The sequence below is a fragment of the Onychostoma macrolepis genome, chromosome 17 (genome assembly GCF_012432095.1).
Source record: "Onychostoma macrolepis isolate SWU-2019 chromosome 17, ASM1243209v1, whole genome shotgun sequence".
Classification (NCBI taxonomy): Eukaryota; Metazoa; Chordata; class Actinopteri; order Cypriniformes; family Cyprinidae; genus Onychostoma; species Onychostoma macrolepis.
Window position 1 is genome coordinate 5,618,705 of NC_081171.1, and position 11,704 is coordinate 5,630,408.

Here is an 11,704-nt window from a genome sequence, read left to right on the forward strand (position 1 = left end):
TTTCAAAATATCTTCTTTTGTGTTCAGCATAAATCAATCAATCATTGTGGTTTGGAACAACCTTGAGGGTGATTAAATGATGTCAGAATTTTCATTTTTGGGTTAACTATTCCTTTAACTAGTCTCCCACAAAATACTATAGTAATATGAGCTAATGATACCATATATTGAATAAATAAGACAAAATTTGGCCTCTCTTAAATCATATCTGCTTGGCTTACAGACATTCTAACAGAAATATTAACCTTCAAAATAGTCATTGTCCATTAAAAAAAACCATATTGGCTATTATTAGACACAGTAAAAGCTCCTTTAATTCATCACGGTTTAACAGCAGGAAAAAAGCTGTAGCGACTTGCCGTTTAGGTGGAAACTACTTTTGCCATGGTCATTTCTTGTAAGGAGACAAATGGCAATAAACCACTTTGATCCTTCTAATGACAACACAAATACTCCCATAATTTCCCTAAATGTCCATCATCAATGGAAAAACTTTCATATTAAGTCAAAATTTAACCCTGCTTTTTCAAAGCAACACTGAAAGGGCTACAAAATCCGGCGTGATTGCTGTGCATGTCACCTCAGCGCCCGGCGCTAAAACACACACATAGCTAGTGGTGCGAGGATCCTCAACAAACACATCTTCCTTTGTTCAGGAAATCCTTTCTCCAACACGAACTGCAAAGCTGAACTTTGGGCAATGCAGAAGCGTCAAATCCAAACACAGCTTTTCTCTTTTTTTCACGCTCAAGGATGAGTGATGCTCGCGGTTTCGACCTGTCCTTCAAACAAACCGGCTTTAAACAGCGGGACACTGAAGTGAGAAAACACTCCAGGACATTCCAGGGTTCTTTTCCAACTGGAGAACATTGGGGAACAAACAAAGTTGATATAAATGTGTGATATTCGGATATGGCAGGCACTTGGGCGACGTCGGTGCCACTGTGGGACACATGCGGAGAGGCTTGTGGGAGGTATTGTGTGTTCAGGGATGTACATCACTGCAAATATTTACAGAGCAGCTGATGTACAATAGAAGAATCACATGACTGTCTCTTCCGAATACATGCTCACGTACATGTGCTTAGATCAAATCTACACCAATGATGCTCTTCTCTAAAGAACGAACAAGTTATTAAGAACTTAGCACAAGAGGACTATGCTCCACTAACACACAGCTAGGCCCACATGAACTCTGCATTTCTGACCTTTTCTGAGCTGATTGTGAGGGAAATTTACTCAGAGCTTTATACTCTTAAGGCCCGTTCACACCAAGGACAATAACAATAATGATAACGATAAAGATATGGATATGTCAAGATATGTCAGAGGAACAATATTGCAAGAATCACTGACAAAACATTTTTTTTCCAGCTGATGAACGGTAAAAACAACGACAGCCAATCAGAATCCATCCTACTCCAATGAGCTCAAGCATTTAAAGCGACAGATTGCAGCCTTCGCTTATAATAAGTGGTGTGGACGCTAATACAAACATCACCATTGAGAATAATGTGAATTACCAACCAAAATCTCCTCCAATTCTTATCACTGTCGTGCAAAATAAAGATATGCATTTCTTTAAACTGTAAACCATTTTTTACATCATAGTATTCGTTATATAACAATTTATGCAGATTTAAATTAAAAAAAGAATACTTTAAAAGGTATTTTTTATTATTTCTTACTATAATAAAAGGAGAATGTAAAGAGAATCATCATTAAAAATAATGTTATTTGAAAAAACGTTTGAAAATAAATAATGTTGATACTAAAATAATTATCTTTCTTGGTGTGAATGGGCCTTTTTTAGTAGATGAAAACATTACCAAATTAGTAGATAAAAATTGAATATATAAAAATGCAAGAAATGTACAATTATGTGAATGAAAGGCCTCCGAATTCTGCAGAAATTTGTGAAAGCATATCCACGTTATTTTTATATAAGAGTGGATGCAGCTATTTGTATTTTGAACAAAAACAGTCTGCTATGCTGCTTGATATTCCAAACTGGTATTTGTTATCATAATATTTTAATTTTCTATTATAATCATAAATGCATTGGTTTGTAGCACAAATACAGTTTACTACACTGTTATTCTTCTGTAGCGGCTAATGAATTAGAAGTCTTACATATTCAAAGAAAATAGCTCACTTCCGCATTGCAAAATAAGGTGGATACATGAACAAAGCAAATTTTTATTTTAATGACAGGCCAAAGCTTTTCAATTCTCTGTTCCCGCTCTCTTAATAAATTCTCCAACTCAAGTGCCAACCATCTACGCCCAGTATTTCTGGTTGTCGCAGGTCTGTCTAAACATTCCCGAAATACAAGTGCGTAAAAAAGCAGTAAAAATGCCACTCTGTGAAAGTGACCCGTCATTGTTCGGCCGGCCTCCTTTGGGAGCGTGAATGTGTTGAAAAGCCGAGGGGAGGCCGGGGCAACAGGACCAGGCACTCCGTCCTCATTACCACTTGATGTTTGAACACAGGCCACAGGAGTGACCGTTTAAATTGCTCCCTGTTCAAACAGTTCCCAAGCATCTGTGGTTCACAGCAAAGTAAGCCTTGTTTGTTTTCCTCTCTGTTTCATGGGCCATCACTAGGTCGTCTGGAATCCTGCTCGCAACTGGGTGGTAGGAGTGTTAGCATCATACGAGTGTCAGTCCGAAACAGTACAGCTCTTAAGAATTCATGCATCAAGAGCTCCTGTGATGCTGATTTGAACCAAATTTGCTTATTATTATTTATAATACAAAAAAACAAAACAAGGGAATTAAAAGGCTTATTAGAGTTAGGGGTCACTTTACTTATTGGGTTGCAAACAGTATATCAGTTAAAATAAGCCTGACAATCTTCATATCTGGATTCTGTTTAACTATTTTTTATAATGATTTCAACAATTTCTATAAGAGTTTAAACAGTTTTGACTTTAAGAATCTTTAAGAGACTGTATAAAATCACAGAAAACAAATAAACACAAATTGATGAGTCTCACAAAATCTGGGTAATTTTTCTTCCCAAAAACAAAAGGGGAAAAAAATATTATTATTACTATTTTAATTTATTTATTTATCTATTTATTATTTATTTTTGCATTGTGACATTTTCATTACTGTCATTATGGTCATGCAAAAAAAAGAGATATATATTTAAAGTGGCAAGCATTTGTTATTGTAAGCATTTGTTTGGTATTTGTTATAAAAGCGTTATTTACTTAAATCAGCATAAATTAGAATATTATAAATATAATAATAATAATATTATAATAAATGTTCTATTATAAATTATATTATATAATTATATAATAAAAAATGCTGATTTAAATAAAAGCAATATTTTTTTTTTCAAAGCATCATTATTTCCTACCATAATAAATGAGCATGTAAAGAGAAACATCGAGAATAATGTGAATGACCAACAATAAATAGAAACATCCACATTACATACATTAGAGAGAATCTGGTAATGTCATAATGCAAGAAAATTCTAATGGACAGTTCACCTTCATGCAAAATATAATATCTTATTTTATCTTTTGAAGAAAAATATGACCTGAACATGTTTTCATAAGGTTGACCCAAACATCCACAAAAAAAAAAAAATCTTCATTTTGAGATCCTTTCAAGAGATGCCAACCTCTCCTTGGGTTTTATAGCTCAAGTCTTTGTATGTTTGTGAGTGCGCTGGCCTTTCTGCTAGGTTTGTTTGGTTTCAGATCACAGTAACCAGGCTTCCACAGTTAAGCAGTGCCCATCCTAGGTCTATTCCTTAAACCAACACAGAGACACAAAAGAGGAGGACAGAGCCCTGAGGAATCCCTCTGTCACTGGCGGACCACCCACTTAGGGAGCAGACAAGCCTGTTAGGCCACACGGCACTCCATTCTAGGGATTTTGAACTTCAATGGGACCCACAAGGAAGCCGAAGGGGTCGCCAACGCTCCTCCTGCTCTCCGTGAAGCCGAGCACGGCAGAGAGTGAGTGAGACGTGATATCAGGGTGGGTGGCTGTCGGAAAAGCTGAGCAGGACCACACCGTACTGCCGGTAAGAGGAGCTGAGCTGATGGGACCAAACAGTTCGTTTACGTTTCCTGTCCGGACGGCCCACGCAGGGGAGGGGGGCGTGACGGGTTATGTCAAAGGTCGATCCACCTGCTAAGAACAAAGCTTGTTGAGACTGTAGCCCTATTTCTGCTCTTGTCGGGAAGGCCAATTCAGCTCCATAGGAAACTTAGCATGTTTGTTATGATGGACTTGGTGTGTGTGCTTTGAATTTGGACTGCAAAAGGACAGTTTACCCATGCAAGAAAACAATCCACCGTCTCAGTTGTAATAACACAACCCAGCCTACAGCAGTCCGCTTATCCCAAAGCACGTCAGACAAATAAAATCAGCAGGGAAACAGACGCAAAAGAAACGCAGTCTCACAGGCGTGAAATTCGATTTGGGTTCAAAGATGTGCGGTCGGCCTCATTTGGCTGTTCTGTGCCACTTTGAAAAACAATTGGAAAGTGTAGCAACTACCAATACAGGATATTCATTGATCGATATTGACATTTAAAGAGAACAGTGGTTGATGACTGATAAAATGTTGCTATATAGCTGTATTTTACAATATAATCATGGCAAATAGGCTAAAAACTTGTTTTGCACACTCTATACTCAAAATTCACGATAAATAAATAAAAAAACAAACCAAAGCTGTTGTGGATTTGACAAAGCAGCACCAACGTTTTTTTAATTGTTCAGACTGGCATAGAGATAAAAGAAAAATCTAAAAATGTTTAATGCCAAATATATATAGGCTAAAAAAACGTCTAATGCCAGTTATATATAGGCTAACTCTTACTATAATCATCTCACATATCCAATTAATGTACAAAGTGAAAAAAAAAAATTTAGCCAGTTTAAAATGTTAATATTTGGGAAATTTTAAACTGTGATAAAGAAAAATACAGTTAACAAAAAGCATGTGAAGTCTGCTACAAAACAGCTAATTTAATGAAATTATATAAATTAGAACTTATTAAAGGAATGTTATGATACTTCCACAAATGAAAAACAATTATTTTTGATTGCACTGCATATTCAAAAGTTTAAAAACTGAATCTGATAGTCCTTCTACAGCAGCCTCAGTTTTACAAACCAATATCCTATTTAATGACAATTATAAAACAGTTCTGGTTCACTAATTTGTAACACGTACTTATTCAAACAGTATTGAATTTACTTTCCTGTTTGTATTAATCCAATTGTCTGTGTTCACTAAATGCAATTAAAGCTCTATGATTGACAACATACTTTCAATGGCAGAATAAAAATAAACAAACAAAAAAAACTTGCACTGTGCCCCGATATTAATTTTTTGTTTACAGAGCTGCTTTCTAATAGCAATACAACACTCACAAATGCACTGCAACAGCGCTGATATTGCTAATCAATCCTTATATGCATGTTCAAAACACCTTACTTTCAGAAATGAATCAGCAATGTGCTTGTCATTTTAGAGGAACATGCACATTGTTATGTTGATGTCGGCTAACTGCCGCTTGGATCCCGATAGCTGTACACTCTTTATCTGTGGTAAAGGACAATAGCCTTAAACTAAATAAACATTCAAGCTAATTAAAGAGAGAATTGGGTGGGATCAATGCTTCATGCTTATCTGCCACCAAAAAGGAAGGAGATGGTTTTAAGACAGGTGACTGCAATGCAAAACTTCACACAAAAAAAACCCCTACGGATAATATTAATGATCGTAAAACATAAGTTGTATGCGTGAGTGGCAGACACAATGTCTGTGCACCAAAAACACACAAACCCATAAAAATCAGGCGTGCAGCCATTTACCCAGAGGCACACATACACACGCTAGGCGTCTAAAATATCAGGATACATGCTAAGTAGATCCTGTTCCAGGTCTTGGCCTCCACCCATCACTAGGATGTAACGCTTTGGGTTGGGTTCTTCTACTGCAGGATGTGTCAGCACATCAGAGAAACAGCTAACCTGGCATTAACTCGGAAAAAACAAACACACGCAACGCAGAGGTCATGCTATGAAGGATCGAACCTCATCGATGGCCTTTACAATGCACGTCGCTGTTTGACAGCGAGTGACTGAAGCTCATATGAGGATCGGTAAAGCTCTCCAACTTATATACATAGATTAGATCATACAGATGGAGACTAGACAGTGCCAATGCAAAGCATAAAGAGGCAGCAATAGCGCTTCATAACAAATGAACCACTGTTACAATTATTATATATGGAAAAAGTATAAAATTTCCTTCTATATATACACATTAAATACACACACTATTGTTCAAACATTTGGGGTCAGCAAGATTTTTTTTTATGTTTTTGAAGTATCTTATATTCACCACCAAGGATGCATTTATTTGATCAAAAATACAGTAACCACAATAATACTACAAAATATTATCACAATTTAAAATAACTGTTTGTTTTTATTTGAATATGTTTTAAAATGTAATTTATTCTTGCGATGCAAAGCTGAATTTTCAGCATCATTACTCCAGTCTTCAGTGTCACGTGATCCTTCAGAAATCATTCTGATATGATCATTTGATTCTTAAGAAACAGTTCCTATTGTTATTATCAATGTTAAAAACTGTTTTGCTGCTTATTATATTCTGGAAACCATTATGTTTTCCCCAGTATTCTTTGATAAACAGAAAGTTGTAAAGAACAGCATTTATTTTAAAAATAAATCTTTTTAACATTATAATGTTACTTTTGATCAATTTCATGCATGCTAGCCAAAAAAAGTATTACTTAATTAAAAATAATCTTACCAAAACCTTTGAACAATAATTTATAGTATACAGAACATTGTACAAAGTTATGCGGATATTCATATGGATGCTAAAGAAATATGGTTTAAGACCAACAGGACTCAACAACAAAACCCAAAAGGTTCTTCAGACAGGGTACTATGCTAATACCGTATTCTACAGTGCAGTTCCATGCAAATACATGAATATTTAGTATCATGTTTTTCTCATCTTTTACCACAGGACACAGGACTAGTAAGAGTACTGCCTGTAATATGCAGGCTTTAATAAACCTTTATAGGTTTTTAAAAGTTGACATTACAATTACATGTCATTCTTAGAACCCTCTGATATTTGACTGTTTTCAAAAGCCAATAAATACTAATTACAGTCTTTTAGGTTAATACAATGAAGTAATGCCACAGCACTAAGCACTGAAGACACTGTTCCTGAATATATGACATGATAAGGATGCCCTCTAGTGCCCATATTTAAGAATGCACTTTTCTCCAAAAGTGTGAATCCTGTATATTACCAAAAACAAAAAGTTACCTTATTGATAACAAATCAAGCAAAAAGCAAAAACAATAACCCCTCGGTCAAATACAAAGGACAGTATTCTCTTCATACTCACCTTTGTACATATCAACCAGTGAATCCTTCAGTTCCTGTTTGTGCATCCATGACAGCTGATGCAGTTCCTCTTCACTTCCTGAGAAGCTTTCCCTTAAAATCAACAGAGGATACGTATCAATAACTTATTGCTGTTATTCTTCAATGCTAGTGCTTGAGCTCAGTGTGTTGAGTGGGTTGTGGTCGTATGTTTACTAGCTCTCGGTGTGATTTAGACTAATCTCTTCTGCAATATCCTCATGAGCTCAGGGCTCACATATCAAAAGCTGAGTGTGTGTATGACCAGCCCTACAATTACTTTCCTTTCTGCAAAAATATCAAAGTAGCTGCTACATACGTAATGAATGGGTTCCTATGACTGGGATGTTCCATATTACTCTAAAGCACAAGGGTGTGATATAGTAACCCTATAATGTTATGGTTTTGAATTTTTCTTAGCATGCAATAATTCATGCAGATGAGCTGGAAATCGGTAAAAATACCTGGCAGACCCTGCCAACCAGGACTGTGATGAAAACAGCCCTATGTGCAATCAAAACTCATGCAATAACAAATTAAATAAGCCTAATATAAAACCTACGATTTCCTTTTATTTATGTCTCGTTAATGCAAGTGAGGAGTATTTAAATATATGCATTTATATATGTGAAAGTGGTTATTTATATTTCTGTTGTGACAACTTTCAAAGAGTTTGGCATGGTAATATACCATGGTAATGTTAATGTGTTTGGTCTTGGAGGAATAGATCTGCTACGCTGTACCGAGACTTGCTACCGCCAATACATTCACAGACATGCTGCTGCGAGCATGTGAGAAATACTACTGCTGCACATATAACACAGATGAAATAACCCCCATATATAACATACATGACATTACCCCGTAGCAGATCTATACAGGTGGAGCTGGGGAAGGTGGAGGGTTTCTGAAGCGCGCTTCAACTGCTACAGCAAGCACTAGCCAAGTATTTGAATGTTGAGCAGCAAGCACATTGGGTGCTGATGTGAAAAGAAACCAATCAGCTGCGCTATGTGAATAATGATGTGATTATATCACATCGAGTTAGAACTTATTGGCCAGCACCATCATCATCAAAACTTTTATCCCTGCAGACATGTGTTTACTAAATTTGATGATATTGTAGGGCGTTCCAAATCAACACATTTTATCAAGTGAACGTCTATATATCCTCCTCAGTGTGCACTGTGCAGGGACCCTGTGAATTGGAGCACATGGTGCATTTAATTCTGTTCAGGAAGTTCATATTTACAGGTTGGGAGGTCATAATTACAACATCAGAAGCATTCAAGTTATTTTCATCGAAGCAATATGGTGATGTACCTTTTCTACAAAAAAACAAACCAAAAAATTAAGCAAACTGAGCTTCTACAAAATGCTTAATAAATTATGCACATCAGTTGTTTTTGCTTTTTTTGTTTTTATTAAATTCACTTTATTAAAGTCACTGTAAATTGAATCATTATATATTCTACAGTACTATTGTATTTTGCACATGCAATTTATTGCATTTATTGTAAATAGAAAAAAAAAGACATATTTCAACAACTTTACTGTCTACCATATTTTCTCACCTGCAGACCCTCAACTAAGAGAACACAGCAGAGAATCAGCAGGGTTTAATATCGCTGATGTAAATATAACAGCGTAAAACATTGCACTTGCTTTTTAAACATTTGTTGTTTAAAAATTTTAAACAGATTTAAAATATTTCTTTAAGCTTACACATGTACAAATGCCACTTAAGTCAAACTTAAAATTACTAAATGTCAATGTCATTACAAAATCTCAAACCAAGTGGTATTTATTTTAATGAATGCAAGCACAACCATGCAGTTTATGTAATGAAATACACCTGTGGTTTCTCTGCTAGGACACCTGTGGGAACTTGAGGGGATAATGGGACAAAAAACACACCCAATTTGTATTCTTTATTCATCATTTTGCAGATGAAGTAAAAAATCTTGTTGAATTTTATGTAGAAAAGCTACATTGCCATTTAACTCCAACCAAAGTAATTTGAAAGTTGTAATCATGACTTCCCAAGTTAATAAGAGCTTCCCAAGAGACCATGAATGCACCAAAAACTCTAGCATACTTGGTTTGCAAATTCCACTTGTTTTGATATTTTATATCTAATAAAATGTAATTCAGCCAATTTGAACTGTGACTCAGTGCTTTTTAGGGCTATATATCTGTACCACGGTTTTCTTTAACCAAGACTTTCTTACAACTACCTAAACATTTTAGAATTATAAAAAAAAAAAAAAAAAAAAAAAACATACAAGCAAACAAATAAGACACCTTTCAACTGTCCTCCTGACAAACCTAAAAGTTACACACTTGTCTGAGGTCTATAAGACAAGACGATGGCTATCAATTGACATTAACCAAGTGTGGCATCCAATTTCTGTCAAATAACATTTCGTACTTTACAAACACCTTGCTAAATGCACAATATAAAAACTAAACTAAATTAAAATCTAGATACATGTTTGCAACCTCACAGATTATTATGTCCCATTATGCACATCAGTGTAACTGATTAATAACTGAGATCTCATCATACTCACTTTATAGACAGCTCAGTCTCCAAAGTTGATATTTTGTTTTTTGCCCTCTGAAGTGCACACTGAACATCCCGTGCCATGCTTCTGATATTCATGTATGTGTTAGTGTGTGTAGTAAGCCGGCGTTTTCTGACTGGACACTATATACTCCATCTCAGCTTGCATATCCCATGCACACGCAACATGATCCACATGAGGAGACAATGGCTGTGTCTCAAAACCTAGTGAGTTCCCCATCTACATAGGACATGCCACCATTGTTATGTTTTTTAATTTATGTTAGGTTAATATGGGTCAATAATAAAGGATGTCTGAGCTGATTTTGGACCATTTTTCAATGTGTAATTTCATAAAAAGCTCAACATAATAATAATAATAATGACAATAACTTTAACACCATCATAAATGTGTAAGGGTCCTTCTTTGCGAATTATACCATTTATATTTTAATTTAATAATATTTAACACACACACACACACACACACACACAATAACTGACTATTCATTCAATTCTAATAGAAAATATACCATCATCCTTGCAATAACAATCAAATTTAATGTTTTGTTAAATTTATTTTGAAATTAATATCACTCTACAGCCATAATTTGTTGTTCTTTTTTCTGCATTAAAAAGTCCAAATAAAATGTACAGAGTCAAAATGTAAGAATTTTTAAAACCAAAATACTAAATAAGTAAAAAAAAAATGAGACTACACTTTTTTCCTTGTCTCAGCGGGATATATAATGACTTAATAGATCCAGACAAAATGATTTCCATGTCATACTGTTGTCTAGGTAGGCAGCTCACTGAGTGTTGAGACACAGCCCTTAAATCCATCCAAACAGCGGCGCACGAGTATACGTGCAACAAAGTAACACTTGACTGAAGCTGGAATGTTTCAAACAGGTCTAATGTGTTACCATTTCAAAACAAGCCGTAACTAGTCAAAGAAGTAAACTAGCGCGTTTAACTTGCTGCCTAAATCCCTCCTAGACTGACACACCGTCTGACGCGGCGTCAAAACACAAACACTGCTTTTATTTTCTTCAACTTCATTAGTCATTCAGTGAAAGCATGAATATTTATGCAGTGAGACATCGATAGGAGTGGTCATTGAAAGATGGACCGATGTCGGACTTACCATGATTAGGATTATGGTGTCGGCGTTCATTTGGTGTAGACCGGACAGGATTGTTTCCTAAAAGTTTTGGAGGGGAACTTCCTATTACAGTGCGCGGAGTCACGCTTCATTCCGGCCCGCCGCTGCGTCTGACCACTAGAGGCCGCTCACCGCTGCCTCACAGATCATAGCACTGACCCAGGACTCTGCGACAGGAACCTTATAAATATAGCATTAGATCAGAAGGGGTTCGGTCCCGTTTCATCCCCCAGAGAATGTTAGGTGGTTTGCAGACATATTCAGCATGAAAAATGCTGACAATAATAATAATAATAGTATGTAATGAAAATGAATTAATATATTAAAATGTAAACAAAAAAAGTAGGGTAAAAGCAAGAGACTGTTAGTCAATAAACTCTTTTAAACTACGTTGACACAATGCTTATTGTAGAAAAAGTCATGCAAATAATTTTGAATTGAAAAACGTTTCTCTTCATATTTATACGTAATTATTTTTATTACATAAAACAGTTTATTTGTATGTTATTATTACTTTTTATTTT

General features: G+C 35.5%; 1 protein-coding gene across 5 annotated transcripts in view; it reads right to left on the reverse strand.

Moving 5' to 3' along the window:
* Positions 1 to 11,704, reverse strand: part of mipol1 (mirror-image polydactyly 1) — a 73,238-nt gene that overhangs the window by 60,255 nt on the left and 1,279 nt on the right. Inside the window, exons 1-2 of one of the 5 annotated variants that reach the window (XR_009266727.1) lie at positions 10,023 to 10,155; positions 7,433 to 7,524 (exon numbers count right to left, since the gene is read on the reverse strand). Coding sequence is in view for 2 of the 5 variants with exons in the window: in XM_058749427.1 (XP_058605410.1) it covers positions 7,433 to 7,524; positions 10,023 to 10,114 (184 nt within the window). In the remaining 3 variants the exon portion in view is untranslated. Of the gene's footprint in view, positions 1 to 7,432; positions 7,525 to 10,022; positions 10,156 to 11,162; positions 11,361 to 11,704 lie in introns of those variants that run through there. The other 4 variants (XR_009266729.1, XR_009266728.1, XM_058749427.1 and 1 more) reach the window with 4 other exon arrangements.